The sequence below is a fragment of the Arvicanthis niloticus genome, chromosome 17, assembly GCF_011762505.2.
Source record: "Arvicanthis niloticus isolate mArvNil1 chromosome 17, mArvNil1.pat.X, whole genome shotgun sequence".
NCBI lineage: Eukaryota > Metazoa > Chordata > Mammalia > Rodentia > Muridae > Arvicanthis > Arvicanthis niloticus.
This window is the reverse complement of record NC_047674.1, coordinates 30,918,157-30,940,621: the sequence shown is the minus strand read 5'-3', so window position 1 is coordinate 30,940,621 and position 22,465 is coordinate 30,918,157. Positions and strand designations below refer to the sequence as shown.

At 44.6% G+C, this 22,465-nt stretch overlaps 1 protein-coding gene across 8 annotated transcripts in view; it reads left to right on the top strand.

Annotated features, from left to right (window-relative positions):
* The first annotated feature begins 430 nt into the window (after positions 1-430).
* The window catches only part of Vwa3b (von Willebrand factor A domain containing 3B), a 162,031-nt gene continuing 139,996 nt past the window's right edge, over positions 431-22,465 (top strand). For 3 of the 8 annotated variants that reach the window (XM_076915059.1, XM_076915055.1, XM_076915060.1), the window contains exons 1-6: positions 433-575; positions 4,485-4,623; positions 6,531-6,774; positions 10,377-10,471; positions 12,612-12,862; positions 14,942-15,104. In XM_076915059.1, coding sequence (XP_076771174.1) covers positions 6,594-6,774; positions 10,377-10,471; positions 12,612-12,862; positions 14,942-15,104 — 690 coding nt within the window. In that variant the 5' untranslated portion in view covers positions 433-575; positions 4,485-4,623; positions 6,531-6,593. Of the gene's footprint in view, positions 576-4,484; positions 4,624-6,530; positions 6,775-10,376; positions 10,472-12,611; positions 12,863-14,941; positions 15,105-22,465 lie in introns of all 8 variants that reach the window. The other 5 variants (XM_076915058.1, XM_076915056.1, XM_076915057.1 and 2 more) reach the window with 5 other exon arrangements.

Sequence of the window (22,465 nt, the reverse complement as noted above, 5' to 3'; positions counted from 1 at the left end):
GGCAAAACTGAACACTCATCTGCTCGCCCCTTCTAGCTGAGCACCTGTAACGAACTTCTCCAACTCAACGTTTCCTTCCCTCAAAGACGCAACGAAGACTCTCTATAGCACCGAGGGAGAAATCAAAACAAAAGGCGCGGGCTGGGGTAATCTGCCGGAAGTAAAGCGAGAGAACAGACTTCCTTCAGCGGGTAGTCTTCTGCTTTTCCGCCCATCTGAGTATTTGTTAACCTAATTTTTAATATTTGCCACTGTCAACGTTCCCAGGGTTAGGAGCAAAGGACGAGCGTAGGCTCCTCTCTTTCCGTGGCCCCAGTTGGTTGGGCAACACCAACATCCCAATTCTTTACAGTCCCTGCATCTCTTTACCCTCTCTGCGGGGCGCAGTGGTGGGCGGGGCCGGATCCAGAGCCACGCCGTGATTGGCGGTGTCTTAGCAACTGAGGCAATGTGGTTGTCAACAGAAACTGGACTCCTGCAACTCTGTGCCTGAGGTGGGGACCCTTCGCCAGCATCAGGGGGAATCACAGCCTTGTCCAGCAGTGGGATGCTGGCCGCGCCCACCTCCTGCTCTGGTTAGTGAGGCCCCGGAGGGTGGGAGGGTCGCTGACGCACGCTAGCCGCCTGGCCTCGCAACTGACAGATTACCTACTAAGTGCGGAACATCGTCCTTCTAGGCCAGAACCTTCCAGGTTTCCAACCGGTTGTGTGGGGGAAAAAACAAGTTTGCAACTTCTGAGCTGGACCTCGCTTCTGCTGGGAAAGGGTAGTGGCCAGGCCGCACCCACTTGAGAGCTGGATTTCAACGTCTCATACGTGGATGAGCCCTTCTTACACAGAGGGCTTTCCCCATCCTCACTCCTTGCGGAAACTCAGCTCCCTAATGCTTGTCTATCCAGAGGCTAACGGTAATCAGAGGATGTAGCATACTGATCAGTATATTAGAAACTTATTTCTGAAAAGCAACGATCAAACTTAACAATCCAAACTCAAAGCGATCTTCTTGAGTGAAAGCTGTTTGCAGCTTTGAGTCTGGAGAAAGCCTCTGCTTGCCTCGGGTTGGCCTTTGGAGGCGTTCACATCACTTTCACTTTCTAATATGGCTATTTAAGTTCTTGTAGCTGTTCCTCTCATCTTCTCAGAAGCTCTCCATTTCTTCTCCGTGACGACCTAACACCCTCCCACTTCCCCATACCTTTCACTCCACCCCCACCGCGTGCCCAGTTTTCAATTCTTGGTCCTGTTCTCAACAGTGTGTGCCACAGACCATTTCAATCCCTTAACTCTGCCCTCTTTTATCTGAGTCGACGATCTTATCCTAGCTTTGCCTTTTAAGGACAGTAAGATACAGGGCTGGTAAGAATTGTGACAGGATACACCAGGGAACATCATCCCAGCTTTCTTTCTTCCTGGAAGAATCAGAGTTCAGAACTCCCACAACATACCCCCCACCCCAACTCCCACACCTCCATGCCTCCTGCCCCCGTACAGACTTCTTCTTTTAAAAACTAGCAACGATAAAGAAAGTTTGGAGCCGGGCTGTGGTGGCGCATGCCTTTAATCCCAGCACTTGGGAGGCAGAGGCAGGCGGATTTCTGAGTTCGAGGCCAGCCTGGTCTACAGAGTGAGTTCCAGGATAGCCAGGGCTATACAGAGAAACACTGTCTCAAAAAAAAAAAAAAAAAAAAAAAAAAAAAAAAAAAAGAAAGAAAGAAAGAAAGAAAGTTTGGAGATGTTGATCATCATAAGTTCACCAAGGATCCAAACTGAATTAATAGAGTCTAAGTTAACGCTGGTCCAGGGTGTGCATGAACAGTGATTGAGTAGCTCTTGGCTTCTCGCTATGAACAGGGGAACAACAGCAGCCAACATGGAAGGGTGTGTGTTTATCCTCAGGCTGGCTTCAAGATCACAGTCTTCCTGCCTCAGTTTCCTAAGTGTTGGGATTATAGGTCTTAACCATCTTAATCTTCCTGTTTTCCCAGGAGCTTTGCCTGTCCCTGCCACTCGATGGCTCATTAGACAACTCCAAGTTTTTAAGACTGAGGACAACCAGAAGTGGTGGTATCCCAGCACTCAGGAGGCTGCGGCAAAGGGATGCCACAAGGTCAAGCCTGGCCTGAGCTACATAGTCATACTCTGTCTCAAATACCAAAACCCAAGCCAAAACAAAAACCCTACCATCTGTAACATCCCACACTGTAAAGCAGAGCTTTACAGTATGTATCCTCTCTGCCTCAGAAGGGACTTCCCCGGGTAACCACAGAAAATAGATAGTATAGCCACACCCAGAAAACAATGTGTCTTGTGTTTGAAAGGATAGCTACTTCCTGATCATAACTTTTCTAGGACCTGATCTTTGCCTTGGTTGAAAACAATCAGGGTTTTCTCAGTTGCTATGAGTGGCTGATTTAATCCATCTCAATAGTATAGATAGTGCCTGTTATGCAGTAATGTGCTGGGGGTATTCAAGTAGTCTGTCCCTGTAGCCAATAAACTTCTGTTTTGTCTAGAGAGGACAGACCTGGGTCTGAGGCTACAAGGATGAAGCTTCAGAGCAAAAAGTAGGCTTTGGCAGCTGAGGAGATGGCTCAGTGTTAAAAGGAGTCACTGTTCTTCCAGAGGACCCAAGATTGGTTCTCTCTCTGTAATTCCAACTCCATGGTTTCCAAGGGCAGCTGCACATATAGTAAAAAGACAGACATACAGACACACAAATGCAAACTTTTCTAAAAGGCAGGGTTGCTTAGGGTAGTCTTACAGGTTTGGTGAAGGGTGATAGTCTCCACACAGGCATTGAAGGTTAAGACTCTACAGGAGACCACAGCCATTAGCACAGAGAGGACAAGAGGTGGGCTCCCCACTCCCCATCTGCAGGCTTCCTTGCTCTGACTGACAGATAATCCTTCCTCCCCTCTGCTGGGAGATACTTTCCATTTCTTTCCTCCCATTCTCTGGTTGCAACTTCTCTTTCCAAGTATCCTCAGGCTATAAACCCCCAGGGCAAAGATCTGAGTCAGATCTGACTCAGACTGGTCTCAGATCTGATAAAACCAGTTACATCTTAAAACATTAACTTAAAAAAAGGCACCCAAGCTCGAAAAGGGGCTGGGACATGTGTTGTCACAAAGTTGGAGAATTCAGTTGTTTTGTAAAGGATCCAAGCATGTGTCCATTTAAATTTAAATGAAATGTTAAGCAAACTAAGAATGTTTTTCTTTGGCTTAAAAACCAAAGGCATGACTCTTCTAATCAGTCCTTAAGGTTGTAAACATCTGTGAGCAAACCTTATTAGGGCAGTTTGTATAAAAGCCTCTCCTTTAAGAATCCAAGGCAAGTAAGTACCTCCCCCAGCAAGAGGAATGGAGGAGGTGTGTTTGTGGGAAGAGAGAGATTAGCTGGCCTTGATGAAATAGCCAGGTTATTCTTCTTAGCTTCTCTTGTTTCTATAGGAACAACAGAGGCCAGCTCTTCAGCTCCTGACTCTGTAGACAGATCTTTAAAAGCAGGTTCAGACATATTCGTCTGTCCTAGTTTCTATGCTCTCTCATATGTTCTAAACTTCACAGCCCAGTAGAATTGAATACTAGGGTTTAAAAAAATTCTTGGAGGGGTTGCGGAGGTGTCAGTAGAGTACCTGCTGTTGGAGCTTAAGCATCCGAGTTTGTACCCATTGGCACCCGTGTAAAGAACCATGCACAGTGGCACCACCTGCAATGCCAGCCTTGGGAGGCAGATACAGGAGGATTCCTGTAGTACAGTGGTTAGCTAGTTTAGCTAGTCTGTGAACTCCAGGCCTAGTGAGATACCCTGTCTCAGACAGTAAGGTTGAGAGTAACTTATGAAGCCACCAATTTTGGCCTCTGGTCTTTATATGCACACACACACACACACACACACACACACACACACACACACGTATATACCAATACATCACACACACATGCACACATAAAAAAGTGCTTGGAGTACAAGTGTATCATGAACAAAATGGTTACTAGGAAAACAACTTTTAGATTATTTTTACATTATTATTTTTACATTAGCTCTTTCCAAAATATTAAGCAGGTGTGTGTGCACCACACACACACACAGACACACACACACACACTACAAACACTGGCACATTTGTTTTTGGTAGCAGCTTCTGGTAGGGGTGTCACAAAGGTGTTATTCTAGAGGGCGAAGTCAGTTCCTGTAGTAGCAGGACAGCTTATACTGAGGTTTGTTAGGGATTTTTTGTTGTTGTTTGAGGTTTGTTTGTTTGTTTGAGACACAGTCTCACTGTGTATCTCAGATGGCTCCCAATTCTCAATTCTCCTGCCTCAGTCTCCTGAGTGCTGACATTATGGACATGTAGCATCAATAACTCCTGGCTCACACTGAACTGGATTCTAATGTTTCCCCCAAATCATGATGCTCTTTAAATCTTCTTGTCACATACTCATTGAAATGAGTCTTGTAACCAACCTTGTTCTCACAAGGTCAGAGCTTCTTCAACCATATGGATTTGTAGACCTTTGGAAGTGACCCTCAACGGACAGTACAGATTCCCAAAAAACGTCAACATGGAATCATTATCTTTAACAGCTTCGAAGCTGAGCCTATGCTATGAGAATCAAGGTTAGTATCCGCTGCCTGAGGACCAGGGAGATGTACTAGAGTGCACATGGCTCTAATGATAACAGACTGGCTAAGAAACATCGTAGAACCCGGCTCCTGGCGCTCACGGACTATCACAGAACCTATGAAAAAGCTCTTTAAAATCTCAAGGTCTCGGATTCCCCAGCTACAAGCAGGGCGTTAACACTGTGTAACTGCTGTGTTCGTAAGCAGTCTGAGAGAAAGTGCAGAACAAAGGGCTCGGCCGGAAGGCTGATTGACATGTGGAAGCTGCTGTGGGTGTTTGTTCCTACCGTAGAGTGCAGACTGGAGAGCTGAGGGGCCTGGGTCAGATTCTTGTCCCTCTATCAGCTCTAAGATTGTGAGCCAGCCTGTTAGCTCCCTTTGTTGGTTTCCTTATTAAAAGAATGAGAATAAGAGTCATGTCTACCTTGTGAGGTTGTTTTGGATTGATTTTTAAAAATTAAATTAAAAATTTTAATGACACGTATTCAGGTGTGTCAGAGTATGGGTTCATGAATATGAATACACTGCTCTTGGAGGCCAGAAAAAGTCATCCGATTCCTCTAGAGATGAAGTTAGAGGCTGTTGTGAACCATCTAGTGTGGGTGCTGGGAACCGAACTCAGGTCCTCTGGAAGAGCAGAATATAATGTTCTTAACCACGGAGACACCTCTAAGGTTGCTATGAGAATGTTCACTGTACTTTATGTGTCATAGCATTAAGAGCTTGCTATTCATGCTTCCAACTTTCCTCAAAGCATCCTTGGCTTGGGGCCACCTGACTTTTGTGTCTGACATGTCATCACACCAAGACTTTGAAGAAATCGAATTTTATTTATTTTTTATTTATTTATTTTTAATAGATTTATTTCCGTGTGTGTGTGTGTGTGTGTGTGTGAATATATGTGAGTACTTAGGGGTACATCCTTGGCTTGTTGCTAGAGTGTTAGGATCTAAATTCCTATCCTTATGATCTGTAATGATCACTTTTAACAGCGGAGCCATCTCTTCAATCCCTAGAATCGAGTTTTAGAAATTGGAAAGTATATGTGTTACTAAAAAGGCTTTGCAGTCCTAGGAAACAATTTTAAACACCAAACATTGGATACACAGTAATTAGAACCTTCTCACTGCCACCCAGTTATTGATACAATTGGTGAACTCTGGTACTGCAAGGTTACTCCTGGTCTCAGCCCCCCACCCCCACCTGTGGTGAACAGGTTAAGATATTGTATTACAGCTGGGGCAGTCTCTTCCTCTTGTGAACTAGCTATATTTAGACCAGTTGAGATGAGTTTAATATGTTGCATATTGCTTTGAGTCCAGTTGATCCCAGAACAGCTGGTTCCATCAGCCAGAATGATGAAGTCCAATTTTAGAAAGAAGCCTCAGAAACCAAAGCATTCAGAGTGTAGACCAGTGTGTTCCAGCACAGCCGAGCTTCTGTCAGCCATTGCCTCCCAGTTAGCTAGCCTAGCCCACCCCACGCTTTTCTCTTTTATATCCTTGTGGGGTTCAAAATATTTTGTGTGAATATAACTAGCATGCAGATGTGCAATGTGGCTTCTGGTGATAGTGTTTATTTTCCAAAATGGAAGAGTCCTGTATTTTTTCTAATTATAAAAGTAAAACTCTACTTTCGAAATGTTCAAATAATGCAAAAACTGAAACATGACAGAAAAGGCAAAATTGCACACACTTCTACTGTAGTAGTGTGTTTTATATTTCTATATGTTTCACATCATACGTATATGGATAGCACTTGGTAGTATGCATCAATACTGTAATTGTAGTGGGTAAACACAATTCTATTTCATGTGTATACTGTATTTTATAATAAATTGATCGTAATGTTGTTGTTAGACCCCCACCCTGCCCTGCTTTCAGGAACCCTGGGTTTGACAGTTTTCCTTTCAGGTGGTCCCTTATGACTTGGGGTCTTGATTTAGAGACGCGGGAATCAGGATCATGCTTCCATATTGTCTCAGAGCAATAGATGCAGAGGCAGGAGGGACTGAACAAGACCAGGACGGCATGGCAGAGCAGAGTCTCCTTTCATCAGAGCGATGGCTTCAGCTGCATGGGCTAAAGAGCAAGAAGCTGAGCTTGAAGCAGATCTTATCACAGATTGGATTCCCACAGAGTGAAGGTACGGTGCTCCTTGATGGCCTTCAGGCAGGCTTCCATAGCCCCTCAGAAACCACGGGTCTCTACGCTTGCTTAGATTCCACATCTCTGTCAGGGAGAAGTGCTTGCACATGCTCCAACCCAATCATGTAGAAATACAACTGTAACTACGCAGTACTGCCTCACTTCATTCCTGTGTGTACCTCACTTCATTGGTTCACATGTATGCCTGCGTGCATGCATGTACTTGTGGTGTGTGTGTGTGTGTGTGTGTGTGTGTGTGCATATGTGTGGAGGCCAGAGGAGGATGTCACTGCTTTCATGGCTAGGCAGGTAACCATCAATGCCCAGCAATCTTTTTTGTCTGTTCTCTCCCACTCTCTGTGGATGTAAATGGACTGGACATTATGACTGCAACTCCCACTTATTAACTTTTGTAATTGTTTCATATTTGTTGGACTGGACATTATAAATGTAACTCCTAACTAATACTGTTCATAATTGCTTCTCATTTGTTCCCACTGTATGTTGTTTATTCTTGTAAGAGATGGAGCCTTTTTTGTTTAGACAAAAAGGGGAAAATGTTGGAGGTTGGCCTAGTGCTGTGTATATAAATACTAAATTCTAAACCCCAAGATCTGGTTGCCCCCAGACAAGTGTATCCTCATGCATACTTGCCTTTTTTATGCACACCTTGCTCCCCAATTTAAAGTTACTGCTTAATAAAAAGCTAGGGCCTGTGATCACGCAGATGAGAAAGGTGGCACCTGAGAATTCAGTGTGAGGTCTCGAGAGAAACTACATGAGAGAAAGGAGAAGAAAGAGGGTGAAAGAAAAAAAGGAGAAAGGAGACAGAGAGGAGGAGGCTGCCAGGAGGCCAGATGGATCATAAGCCATTTGGGTAGGAGATGTGGACCTTGGGACAGGATGATGGAGCAGAAATAACCTGGGCAAGATCCAAACAAGTAACAAGGGATGTATGGCTGGAATGTAAGTTAAAATAGCTCATAGCCTCCTAATCTAGGCTTACAGCTTGTAAATAAAATACCAGGATTTTTTGGCTTTTATACGGGCTAGCTAGAATAAATAATTCATTTACATAAATGGTTTCTTTTCTCTCTCTGTCTTCCACCCTCTCCCTCTCCCTCTCCCTCTCCCTCTCCCTCTCCCTCTCCCTCTCCCTCTCCCTCTCCCTCTCCCTCTCCCTCTCCCTCTCCCTCTCCCTCTCCCTCTCCCTCTCCCTCTCCCTCTCCCTCTCCCTCTCCCTCTCCCTCTCCCTCTCCCTCTCCCTCTCCCTCTCCCTCCCCCTCCCCCTCCCCCTCCCCCTCTCCCTCTCCCTCTCCCTCCCCCTCCCCCTCCCCCTTGGAAGCTGTGTCTTTATGCTTCCTGCAGACTCAGATAATATCTAATTCCTTTTCAAATTTTTGACAGGGTTGAAGACTAGCTATAGTCTCACAATTAAACTTAAGTTGTTTAACATTAAAGATGTTCTAGATTTGAAAAGATGATTTTATGTAGACTCTAAGGTTTGAAATACACCGATAACATCCAATCCATCAGTTTTCTCATCTTAAGTGTAACAGGAATTATTATAAAGGACTAACTTACCCTGTCTTGGCAGAGCTAAGCTGCTGCTTATCCCACATCTTGTATCCTTTCCTGGACAGTTTTCTTTTGTCTGCAGATGAATGAGGGCAATTCTTGCTCATCTTGCCACAACTGAAGCAACTCCATATGGAGGTTATGATGGTTAATATCTTTTTTGAAAGGTGAAGGGAGTACTGTCAGGAGCAGTCATGTCTCCTAGTCAAAGTTTCTATTAATAATGAAATGATTTTAAATGCCATATTCTGTGGGTTTCTGATGCTTTTGAAGACTATCCATCTATTTAAAGGATATCTGAACTGTTAAGCCTTGACTACTCTTAGCTATTTCTATTGAATAATATTGAAAGCACCTTATTATAATTAAATCAAAATCTAATATAACCATGAGTTTACTATCTGGCTTTTAACTTGCATTACTTAATCATCCTAAACAGTTTATAATAGCAGCTATCAGAATCACTGGGTCTAAGTCTTGCATTCTTAATGAGTTGCATAGGCACAATGGCTATCCAAGAGTAACAATATTAACTTCCAGTTTTATATCAATGTAAAAATTTACACCAATGCAAGCCTTAAATCTGTATCAATATATAAATTCTGTACCAATGTAAGAAATTATAACTTCAATTTTGCACCAAGTATAAAGATTTCTACCAGTGTAAGATTATGGCGGTACAGTGCTATGTTTAAAAATAAACTTAGTAATTTATCCCATATATCTAATTTCTTTTCTTTCTTTCTTTTTTTTTTTTTTTGTTTTTTGTTTTTTGTTTTTCGAGACAGGGTTTCTCTATGTAGCCCTGGCTGTCCTGGAACTCACTCTGTAGACCAGGCTGGCCTCAAACTCAGAAATCTGCCTGCCTCTGCCTCCCAAGGGCTGGGATTAAAGGCATGCGCCACCACTGCCTAGCCTAATTTCTTATAATGAAACTCTATCCCCCTTTTCCCCTTCAGCCCCCTTCCTTTTACCTAGGAAAGAAAGGATAGAGGAGAGGAAAGACAAAAATCCCCAAGTCCAAGCCCTCTATTTAGTTTCCTCCCTGTTCAAAGTAATGTTTCCAAATTATCCCTTACCTTGAGTGATGTCATCATAGTTCATCCCAAGAGGCTCTATGGTCTCTGATACATCCATGAAGTGCTAAACATGCACTTAGGTAATGCTGTATTCCCATCCAGTTTGGATTGCTCCTGTCACACAGAGGGTGCTAGGTAGAGTATGGACCTAATGTTTGCACAGCTGGGCAAACAATTCAGTAGTCCTTTGACACAGATCCCAGTGTGCATTTCATCTGCCTACTGAACTGTTCACAGCCCTGCCCCTCTCAAGCCTCAGCCAAGTCTTGTGATGCTCATGTCTTGTTGATGTCATGCTTGGTTCCTCTGGATCGATTACCTGCTCACTTCATTTCACTTGAGCAGTAGGCAGTCTCTAAGTTGAATTTTATATTTATTTATTTATTTATTTATTTATTATGTTTGAGTAATTTAAGAAACAACATTTCCTCTTGAAATTTTAATTTGTATGTGTGTGGTGTGCATGCTCCTGTGTGTTCAGGTGTGCTTCCGTGTGTGCATGTGTACTCCCATATTTTTGGTTTACTGAGATGATCTCATATGCATTTAACCCAGGCTGGCTTTGAACTCCTCATCCTGTTTCCACCTCCCAAGTATTGGGATTACAAGGGTGAGCAACATACCTGGTCACTGTTTTTATCAAGTTTTGTAAATTAAGTCCAAACCTTCAGTAAGACTTCAGGCATTAAGCACAGTTTTCATGTTGTGATTTTGAACTTTGCCTCAATCATTCTAGATGAAAGAACCTGAAAATGAGCCCCACCCCATCATGCTTTCGAAGATTTCTGCATGCCATAAGCACTTATGTTTGTCATCGTCCCTGGAAAGACCTTATGACTTAGGACAGAATACAAAGCATTAAAAACTATTGAGAAAAATGTTTGGAGACAAACACGAGAATCTTTGCTGATACACTGTTTTGATTGTCTTTATAAAAATACAGATTATGTGACTTCTTTGAGAAGACTCGTGGCTTCTCGGTACGCTGATGGCCTATTCCCACAGTTCTACACAGCAGAAGATGGCAGGCTATACAACGTAAGTCAGAGGTCTCTTGGTCTCATGGAAAGAGGCTGCGGCCATATTAAGATCTTAGGGGCTAAGTGGTACTGGTGAACGCCTTTAATCCCAGCATTTGGGAAGCAGAGGCAGGGGGATCTCTGAGTTCGAGGCCAGCCTGGTCTACAGAGTGAGTTCCAGAATAGCCAATGCTACAGAGAGAAACCCTGTCTTGAAAAATGAAAACAAACAAACAAACAACCCCTTCCCCAAACAACAATAACAGATCCCAGGGGCCAGAGGGATTCCCATTTCAGTAGTCCTGAAGAAGTAGGTGCTAACACCAGCAAAGGAATGCCTCAACAACAGAATAATGAACTTACCAGCGAGAGTGAGGGCAAGCAGGCAAAAAGAAAAATGTTTCCTTCTTTGTATTCATTCATGTGGGCTGTCACCAGAAGGTGTGGCCCAGATTTAGGGTGGGTCTTCCCGTCTCAAATGATCCAATCAAGAAAATCCCTCACAAGGAGTGCTACGGGACTTGTTTTCAGCTGATTCCATAAGTAGCCAAGTAGACAATTAATATCCATCACAATCCTCAACAGATACTCGGCATAGCACAGTATTTGCATAAATCATATTCAATCCTACACATTATCACTAGATGGTTTATAATACCCAACACAATATAAACGCTGTGTGAATACATCTCTTACATCATCCTGGATAGGGAATAATAATAATAAACAACCTGTTCATAGTCAGTATCCCTGCAGTTCATTTTTAATATTTTCTACCCTAGGTTGGTTGAATCTAAGAATATCGACCCTGTTGGGTGGGAAGGCTGACTGTATTTACTAATTTAAAATTGCACCTCTGAGTCTGGTGAACTAGAGCTGTTTTTAACTGGTCCATATTAAAATCACCACAGAGCAGAGATGCCTCTGCCCACATAAATCCACTGCCACATCCCCTGAGCTCTTCCTGTGACTTTTCCATGGTTGATGAAAACGGGAACAATCATCTGCGTAAACGCAGATGGGGCACCGATGATGGACCAAAGAAAGGGTCCGTCTAGGTCTAGCTCAGTGAACCAGAGTTTATAGGGGTTACTCAAAGGGGCACGAGGGACTCAATGGTTACTGTATCATGGGGGAAAAACCCACCATACCAAGCACAGGTGACTGAATCCCTGCAGCTCCATTATTAAATCCCCCTCCCTCTTCCACCTTGTAGAAAATAGCCGCACAACACAGTTTCATGCCGAGGGTTCTGGAAGCTGAGGCTTTTAGAGAAGCCTTGAGGTATGGTAGGGGCTGGGGGCGTGGCTCAGTGGAAAAGCACTTGTTGAGCATGCGCAGGAAAGTCCTAGGTTCACTCAAAGTTGTTGTGATGCTGCAGAGAAATGGTGCTGTCCTTTGAGGGATGAGCCCAAGAGAGATGTAGACAAGGATACAGATAGAGTAAGGAAGTGAGTGTAGTAGGTCGTTTAAACTGTGGTTTCTTGGAGCACAGGACACGACTCTTTTTGCTCTCCGGTAGTCAACCTCTTTGTATCCTAAAAGGCCTTTAAATTGTGCCAGGTGTGCTTAAAGGATGTATACATAAGAAGAAGTTGCCCGCAAGTCTTTGTCACCTTCAGGGGTGTCCCCGAAGGTATCAGTGGCGGCTCTGAGTAACTGCGTGACCCAGGTACAGGGGAGGTTGGTGTAGGAAACAGGGCAGAGTGACAAAGGTTATGGTCATGGTGAGCAACACTGAACCTTGCAAGGAATTGTCCTTGTAAGGAATTGGAGACCTTTGAAGAAATATTTTTGCAGCGTCTCCTCACATAGGAAAACTCTTTAATGGAACTTTAAAAAGTAAATCTGTCTTGGCTAGTTTTTCTTTCTTTTATTCAATTTCTTAAAAGTGCCCCTGGCCATTTTCTGGTATTCTGTGTATATTATAAAATAAGATACAACCTAGAAGTTTTATTTTATTTTCTAAGTGCTGCAGTTTGAAGAGATCTCATTATCTGAGAGGCTGAAATCTCTTTCCTGGCTCCTGTGGGGTTTGAAGGGCACCTACAGAATCCTTTTAGATTGTGGACCCAGCTGTATCACCAGAACTGAGATTCCAACTGCCTATTCTGCTACTGTTTCATTCTTTTTAACTTTTTATTCTTACTTTCATTCAGCTGACAGCGAAGTCAGAGCTGATCTACCAGTTTGTGGATTATTTAACACAAGCAGTAGAGAGCTATAAGCAGCGGATGGACTGGCTCACCAGCGGGAGCCGGCAGATTTTCGGTGTTATTTTGGAACAGAGAGTCACCATAGTGCTGGATATCAGTGACGTTCTGATGGAGGAGCTCAATCTGTGTCGGGATGCTCTGACAATGGTCCTCCAGGAGCAGGTGGCTCTCATCACCAGGTTCAATATCATATGGTGAGTCCCCAGTGGAAACATTTGTCTCTGCGGAACGTCACATCTTCGGAGTTAAGTTGCAGCACTAACACAGTTAGTCTGATGGCAAGGGAGGAGAATTATCATAATCCACAGAATATATAATAATTTCAGCAGAAAACCCACGATGAATTTATTATTCACCTCAGAGAACTTTTATCTGCGCTTCCCAGGACACCTTAGGTTTCATATTAAGAGAGATTTAGAAACCTACTTTTCTTCAATCTACTGGCAGGTCAAAACATGGGAATATGAGTAACTATATTATTTGTGTGTGAGTTGAAGCTGTAAGTCTCGTTTTAGATTGGATATTGAGATTAAAGGCCACAACTCTTGCTGCCTTTTCCAGACTGAAAACTTTGGAATACACACTGACCTCTCCTATGAGTTTAAACCCCTCTAATCAGAACAACAGGTGGTCACCGTTCTAGAATTTCAAGTAGAGTTTTATGATTGATTATTTATGGATTCTTGGCGCCCCAGGAATGTGGGTTTCAGTGCTAACTTCTTGGCCACATCAGCAGTTGAGCCTCCTTGACGAGAAACATCTGGATGAGCGGGTGGAGGGAAATGCACTTGACTGAGTTTTTCTCAACTGAATAAATAGGGGACACCTTTTATCTAAATGGGGGACACCTTTGTGGGTGGTGTTGACAGAGATGTGTTACTGAAGGATCTGAGTTTCGATATGCACGAAGCCTTTGCTTTCTTGGGTTGTTTACTACAGCATATGTGCCACGTAGTCAGATCTGTCTACCCAGAGAGGCCCCACTAAGGGGACACACATATGAGGCAGCTATCCCTGTGTCATTGGAGCATTAACGACAGTAAGCCAATTTGGTTGACATTATAAACACACTAGATTTGAGAGGTTCCTTTTTGAGGCAAGGGTGCCCTTCAGTCATTTCTAAAATAAACGGTTTAAACAAATGTTCTTGGGATTTTAAAACACGTCTTGTTGAACTAAAACAGTACCATTCCTGTTTTGTTTGTTTGGATTTGGGGGTGGGTAGGGTTTTTTTGGGGGGGTGGGTGGGTTTGAGACAGGGTTTCTCTGTATAGCCCTGGCTGTCCTGGAACTCACTCTGTAGACCAGGCTGGCCTCAAACTCAGAAATCTGCCTGCCTCTGCCTCCCAAGTGCTGGGACTAAAGGCACGCGCCACTACTGCCCGGCTAAAATAGTATCATTTTTGACCCAGGAAGGATAGCTGATCAAGTTCCAAAAGGGCAATGAAAACAATATCACTAAGAATAAAGTTTAAAATAGTGAGTTGCTATCAACCTGTAAGCCGTAATAGTGTAAGTTATTATAAATTCACTATTGACAGAAGATAGTTTAATGATCCTGTTAATGAAAATAGTTCCTCCTAGTATTTGTGCATATGTGTACATGATTCTGTGCGTATGCATGTGTGCACACATTTTGTGCACACATGTGTGGAGACCAGAAGTAGTGTCTTCCTAAATCACTCTCCAGATATATATATATATATATATATATATATATATATATATATATATATATATATATATATATAATTTTCCCCTCTCTTTAAGACAGTCTTTCACAGAACCTGGAGCTCTCTGATTGGCAAGGCTGGATGGCCTACGGGCCTCAGGGATACTCCTGTCTCTGCCTCTCCACATTTGGGATGTCAGTGTATGCTGATGTGGTTGCCTTTTTTATGTGGTACCAGAGATCCAAACTTGGGCCCTCATGCTTGGGTAGCAGGCATTTACTAACTGACCCTTTCCTCGGCTCCTCTCTTAATGTTTTTAAAGCACTTGTACCTGTTTGTCTGTCCCATGCCACTCAAGCTATGTCTCCTGGTCACCATGCCTGCAGGAGGTCATGGTGCTTCGACGTTAGGTATTAGATCCTCGATAGACTTTCTCCAACAGGACAGGCCTGTCTGCACTGGCTCACATGTTTTCTCAATGACATTTGGAGAACTGGCAGCTTGGTTTCCCTTCTTGCCCAGATGACTTCCAGTTGACACTGAAGGCCAACACTCCCATGGTGACATTAATCACTATCTGGTGACTGTGATCCCTTTCAGGGTTTCTGAAGAGCCGGTGAAATGGCAGGACTATGCCATCCTTGTGACTGAACACTCCATAGCTGGTGCCATCAGTTGGATTGAGAAAATGACTTTTGAGCCAATGACTGTGGGAGAGGTTAGCTGCCTAGACGCTCTGCTGGAAGCTGGGCAAGACAAAACGGTAAGTGTGTGGCCCAGGTCACCAAGATGGCCTCCAGCTTAACTCTATACTCTCTGTGTCTCCACACTGCTGATCCAGGCTTCCTCCTAGTTGCTTCTCAGGGAAACTCAAGCATTGTTACTGAGGGTACTTGGTTTGCTGTCCAGTTGCTATGGTAACATACCCCAATCAAAAGCAATTGGGCAGGAGGATGGTTTATTTCTGCTGATGGTTCCAGGTTACAGTCACCATAGTGGGGATGTCACCGCAGCAGGAGATGGAAGGAGCTTGTCACATTGCACCTGCAGTCAAGGGCGGGGAGGGGCACGGAGGGAGGGAGAGGGAGAGAAAGAGAGAGAGAGGGACGGAGAGAGACAGACTCTTGGCCAACCTGCTCTGGACAGTCCTTCACTGAGATGTTCTTTCCCAGTGACTCTAGATGGTAACCAGTTGACAAAACTAATTAGCACAGTCCCCAAAGCATAACCCCATCCACTCCTGAGCCCATGGTCAGTCTAGAAGTGAGCTCCAGGCTTCAGTGATGGCTTTGGTGATGGCAGAGTTGGAGCAACCAAAATGGAGCTGCCCAGTGAGCTGACCTAATCATCTGCAGGGTTAGTACGGCCTACATAAGGATAGACCCTTATGTAGCTAGTTCAAAGAGAACACATAGGAGTATGGCCAGGCCGTAAATCTCTAACACATAAGTTCTACTCTTGCCAATTAGAGAAAGGAATCTCCATTTATAGGAAACAGAGAGGTTTGGAAACTCCCCAAAGAACAAGGAAATAGAGTTTCCCTAGCACCCATGTTCTAGACCTTTCCAAGCTCCTTCAATTCATAGATGGATTTATTATGTGTATTCAAGCCGATGAACCTTGTGTGATGTCAGCATTAATTGTCAAGTTGACACAACATGAAACCACCTGAGAAGAGAATCTCAATGAGGAATTGTCTACACTGGGTTGGCCTCATGGCCTTGTCTTTGGGGGATTGTCTTAGTTGATATGGGAAGACCCAGCCCACCGTGGGCAGCACCATTGCCTAGGCTTGGGACCCAGAACCATGTAAGAGTGAAGACACCAAGCCCAGTACAAGCAAGCGAGCATGCATAAGTTCATTTGTCTCCACTCTTACTCTGGATGTCACGTGACCAGCGACTTCAAGCTCTGTCACCATGACTTCTTTGCAGTGAGGGGTTGTAACCAGGAACCGTGAGTTAAAATAATGACTTTCTCATCTAAGTTGATCTCTGTCAAACTATTTTATGACAGCCACAGAAATGAAACCTGTATGCCCCCCACCCCCATGCATTTGGATGTACTGACCTGCGGTTTTCGATAGGGACCTTTCATAATGACACTTCTCCCGAGAGAAGTGAGTAAGGTGGTCCCTCGTTTCTGCCACAAGGTCTGTTTCTCTGAGTGACCCTGGCAATGAGGCTCTTTAACAGAATGATTTAATGGCAAGGGATTTCTCTGGGTGGGAAGGATTCCATAGCCAGCCTGTGGGGGAGGGGGAATAGGAGGGGGAAGGGGAGTGGGGAAGGAAGAGCGGGAAGGGGGCAGAGGAAGTCAGCTTGCCTTTGGGCTGTAGATGTTAAATACTTGCTTCCTCTCTTCTGGAAAACGGGAGTCTCTGTAGGTTTCAATCTTTATGTAACTTCATCCAGGACTCCTTTCTTTACAAAATAAGTAAATAAATAAATTAATGCTGGCACACCCCCATTGGCCACCAGTCTAAGTTTATCAATACTAAGGTGATGGTCTGAAATTATGAACTGTTTGTTTTTTCCTCACAAAGTCAGCTGAACACGTGCTTCTCATTAAAGAAGAACCAAATACAAACCACTTTGTTCTTTGGCCCTTCAAGTCTGTTTTGACATCTGCAAAATTCCAAGTGTTTGGATTTTACTAAGCACTCAAAATGGAATGTTTCCCAGGCTTTGGGTGTGTGTGTGTGTGTGTGTACATGTATGTGTGTGTATGTGTGTACACGTATGTGCATGCACACACAAGCATGCTTTTTTCTTTGTGGGCTTGACGTATTGATCACTGCTGACTATGGTCAGTGTCAGGTGGCCAGACTTGATCAGACTCCAATCCTCAGATGACCTTGATTTTTCCTTTATTTCCCCCTGGGTTCACCCCAATCTTAGAAAATATAAACAACCCAGTGAGTGCCAGAGGGTCTTTTAAAAGAAGAACCAAGAAAAGTGCTGGCGGGTACTGACCACCCCGTTCAGCCTGTGGCCTAGAGCAAATTCAGAGCATGTACGGATCACAGAAATCCTCCACCGATAGCCTCTACCTGTGGGTGTCTTGTGAACCACACTAGTCCCTGTTCAGGCGCCAAAAATGTCACGGCCCGAGCAAAATGTTGAGGCCCGGGCTGCCCCGAGTTTGGCCGCCACTGTATCCCGGCCCAAGCTGCCACTCCAGTCCGAGGGCGGTCTCGAGGAATGGAGACCAGACAGAGTGTAATTCAATCCCGTTTATTCTTCAGTCTCTCTTCTTCTAAGTGTCTCCAAGTCCCAAGTCCTAAGTTCTTAGTCCCTAGTGCCTCCAAGTTCCAAGTTACTTCTTCCAAGTTCTCTTCCAAGTGCCTGCTACCTAATGCCTAATTCCTACTCCAAGTTGTACTCCCTGAAGTGTCTCCTAAAAGTGTCTCCTCTGTCTGCTGTGTCTGATTCTCTCAGTTCTGTTCTGTCTCTGCCTTTTATATGTCTCACTTCTAAGTCATGCCTCTAAGTCACACCTATAATCATGCCCTTAGGTCTTGTCTCTAAATCTGATCTCTAGGTCACTCATAAGTCACACACCTTTAATCTCACACACCTTTAATCTCACACACCCAAGGTATCTAAACCAAGATTATCGGAGTGTACTCAGCTGTTGTAATCCAAGTCTCATGTCAGGGTATATGGCTCAAGATGGCTGCAAAGCTGATAGCTGCTTTCTGCTAAAAGTCAGCCTCTAACATGGGTGATTGTAGGTAATTGTCTGAGAACGCTGTGAGGGTTCCTCCACGGTGCAGTCCGACAGGCTGTGGGTAGTTGGCTAGAAAACACACAGAGGGTTCCTCACGGCTGGAAGTTAGGTATGGCTGCTGGGAACTCTGAGAGTTCCTCACAGTGAAGTTAGGCGCAGTAGCCTGTGGCTCACTAAAGGCCTCTCCATGGCTTCTCACAGTGCGGTCCCAATGAACCAAGGCCTGGGAGCAGAGCTGAACTCCTGGCATCTAATAAGGTTCCAGGGTTCCAAGCTTGTTCTCGACCAAGCACCCAGCTGCTTCTCACAGCCCACCACCCCACAGGTGATCTCAAAGAAAATTCTAGTAAACACATCCGTCTTGTACACACTTTATGTCTCGTAAGAGTAAAACCCAGTGTGCACATGTATGAACTGGTTCCCTAAGGTCCCGCTCCTCTGCTCCATGCCTCTCATAACTACTCCAGAGAGTTCCCGCTTATTCATGTAGTTTGCTAGGAATAGAAAAGTCTTAAATGCCAAGACACTTGGAATAGTGACTAAAACCACATAGACCCTTCCTACTGATGACAACATGCTTTGTGTTGTCTTCCTCCATCCTTGGGCCCTGAAACGCATAGACACCAATATTCAAAAATAAAATAACACAGAAGCCAGTATCCTATGAAGACCACCCGTGGAGGAAACTATTGGCTGCATTCAGTGCTGCTGGGCTTAGGAACCTGTAAGAGTGAGCAAGAATGGAAGTGTGAGCCTTGGCAGGCTTTGGGGTCTCTGAGGAGCCCTGGCATAATGTGGGGTCTGTTTAAATCGTGTTTCCAATACTAGCAATTGCAGACACAATCAAAGTCTGAGTTATCACTGTATCCTGTGCAAAAAGACCTGGTTCTGTAGAGTGAAAAATTATAAAGGTCATTTTATGAAATATGTGTAGATATTTTGCCTTAGACCTGAGCAGAAAAGTGCAGATTCCAGAACAAGGAACTAAAAATAAGATTTCAGGCCTTCACTTCCCCGGAGCACAATCCAGATGGGAGGACATTATTCCCTGAATCAAGCCTCAAACAATAGGCCCACCTATGGGTGAGAGAGGCCCAAGGCAGGAAGACACATTCCTGACTACAGATAAAGATGCTGCCACCTAGGTGGGGCTATAGCCAGAAAAAGTAAAGATAGTTAATCTGAAATGGCAGGATAGGACACAATGACATGGTAAAAACCACATTTTTGAGAAGAATGAGTGTGCAGAGTGATTTTCACATGACTCTAGATCATTTGGGCTGGATTCCTCTGAAATGTTCCACTGTTCTTGGTTACCCCTCCCTCCCTTGGTCCTCCCAGTGCTATGTTCAAAATTTATAAAACAACCAATCATGTGTAGCCGCGTGAAAGTGCAACCAATCATATGTAACGGCGCCAAATTTTCCTGCTCTCCCCAACCCCTACCCATAAATATCCCAAGTTTCCTGGGTTCGGGGTCGGAACTTCTATCTCCTGTGTGAGATACGTCCCGGCCTGAGGGCCCTCATCATTAAACCTCCTCTGCAATTGCATCAAGAAGGTCTCTCGTGTGTTCTTGGGTTAGTGCAAGTCCGGACTTGGGTGAGGGTCCCCTTTTGGGAGTCTTTCAGTTCATAGGGAGGGCAGCCTGCAAGCTATGGAAATGCTTGGTAGGTGAGGCCTGGGTTCCTCAGAGCCCTGCTGTGCTGGCAGCACAGGTTCCCACAGTATCAGCAGGAAATGTGCAGATGCAGACTACAAAGGGTCTTTGGGCAAGAAAGGGCTGTTCAGTGGAGTCCAAGGCCTTGGTTGTCCATGTCCTGAAGAGTTTGGTTCCTGCTTTCAGGGCCTGCCTGCCCCTCAGGACACCTGGCCTTCTGTTTTTGTTTATCTCAGCCTCTCTTTTGTGTACCCAATAGACACTCATTTAGATTGGGTGTTTTTTTAAATCATATTCACAGGGAGAGTAAGTGAGTGAATTAAAGATAGACTTTCCTAATCCCACGAGTGGTTTGCCCTCCTGAGTGCCAGACTGTTGGTCTGTAAAACTGACATCTCGTTTGCTTCCTCAGAGCAGTTTGGACAAGTGTAAATGTTTTCCACTGAGTCCCTGATGACTAACCAGGGAACTCTGAGGTGTTTCTTAGACAGCGGAGGCATGAAAAGAAAATACTGTCAATGTGGTTGAGTTTGGGGCCTAGGTGTAGGTCTAAGGAGTTCTGGTCCTGAACACGTGGCATAGAACTGAGGTTTGTTATTTTCAATTGAAGAGAAGTGAATGGCGCTGGGTGAGGCAGGTGAGTTTGCTAAGCCTTACAGGACTCTGGTGGGGACAAAGAGTGGAATTCAGACCCTAGAACCTGCAAGGGCAGATAGTAAGTGATGGTCCAGGCCTTAGGAGCCATCTGAGAAGCCAACTAGAGTTCATCCCATTACTGACCATAAATGGTTCAAACAAGGAAAGGGCTGTCAGAGAGATGAGGAGGAACAAGAGTCCAGTCCCTGGATATAGAGCTGACTTAAAATGATGCAGTGAATGGAAAGAGAGGCAGAGTCTTCACTGGATTTCCTGCTAATCTCCATTTTGCTTCTTGAGGAAGACTTTATGCCTGAGGCTTTGGGATGAGAGCCGACTTGGACAGGGGGCAGAGAAGGTGGTAGGGGTAGAGCAACTGCTCCCTGTCTGGTTCTTTCTTTTCTTCCTTCCAAAGCTGATGCCAGAAAGATGCTGAGATCTCTTCATCTGGGCAGAATACAAGTTGCCATGAAATGGGACATAAAGGTGCCACATGTGTGTCTGTACCTGGAGCTCTATTATTGACTAGACTATCTGTTCAGTGAGCCCCAAGGGTCTCCAATTTTGTATCCCCAGCATTGAGATTATTGGCACTCACCACTGAACCTGGCTTTTACAAGGGTGCTGGGGATGGTATTTAGGTCTTTGTGCTTGAGTTGTAAGCACCCTGTTGACTGAACCATCTCCCCAGACCTTACCATTCTATTTTTTTTTTTAAAGATTTACTGGTTTTATGTATATGAGTACACTGTAGCTGTCTTCAGACACACCAGAAGAAGACATCAGATCCCGTTACAGATGGGTGTGAGCCATATGTGGCTGCTGGGAATTGAACTCGAGACCTCTGGAAGAATAGTTGGTGCTCTTAACCACTGAGCCATCTCTCCAGCCCCTTAGCTTTCTATTTTATGTGGAATAAATTGCAGGAACTTTTGGCTGAGCATTCCAGTGCAGTTTTCAGCTCAATAGCATTTCCAGGGAAAAAGCATTTCTGCATAAGAGTTTCAGTATCTTGGGCCATTGCCAGAGCACTGAAGCATTCTGTCAGAGACTTCTGGCACAACCCTCCCATCATGGCATGAAGAGACACCATGACCACAACAACTCTTTTAAAGGAAAACATTGAATCAGGGTTGAGGTATATATAGTTCAGAGGTTTAATCCATGTCACTATGGCATGAAGGTGTGCAGGCAGACATGGGGCTAGAGGGGTAACTGAGAGCTCTACATCTGGACCCACAGGCAGCAGGAAGAGACGGTGACCTACTAGATTTGACTTGATCTTCTGAGACCTCAAAGCCTTCTTCCATCAAAGCCATCCCTCCTAATAGTGTCATTCCATGTGAGCCTATGGGGGCCATTTTTAGCCAAACCGCCACAGTCCTTATTTGTCGCTTGATCTCACAGACCCTAGAAGATACTCTGTTCCCTATCTTGGGCCATGTGTCATTTTAGATGCCTATGAGAGGCTATTCCTATGTTAGATTTGGGCATAGGTGTAATCAGGAAATGTTTGTGAGCAGTGTTGCACACGGGAGCCTTAATCACCATCGCTGTAGGACCTGTCCTAGTTAGGGTTTCTGTTGCTGTGATGAAACACCATGACCCAAAGCGGGAGCCTCATTTGTACACCTGGCATAAGGCCTATGGAACACCAGGAAGCAGGACGTCCTTGAATGCATTTGCTGGAAGAAAACAATTCAGTCAACCTAACACTCTACTGGGTGGCTGGTGGGAAGAGATTCACAACATTCACCTGCCTTCATTTCCTAGTGATTACTTCTATTTAGAGATCTGAGAGTTAGTGTTGACAGACTAGAGAAGAAAAAGTATGGGAGAAGTTAAGGTTCTTCTGTGCCTGATGGAGAAGGCAGTGGCTGAAGTAGTCTTGTCTAGGCTCTCACTCTGGCCATGTAACTCCCGGCCTGGGCCCTTGGCTACCCCTGCTCTATCTGTCCCATTGGATAGCAAGTGTGCTCTGTCTGCTGCAGACACAGGCTCCTAGCCAACTGGGCAACTAACCATGGGTCTGTCCTCTCTACCAGGTTTTAAGTTAAGGGGGAAACATTTATTAGCTAGCTTCATCTCATAAGGAG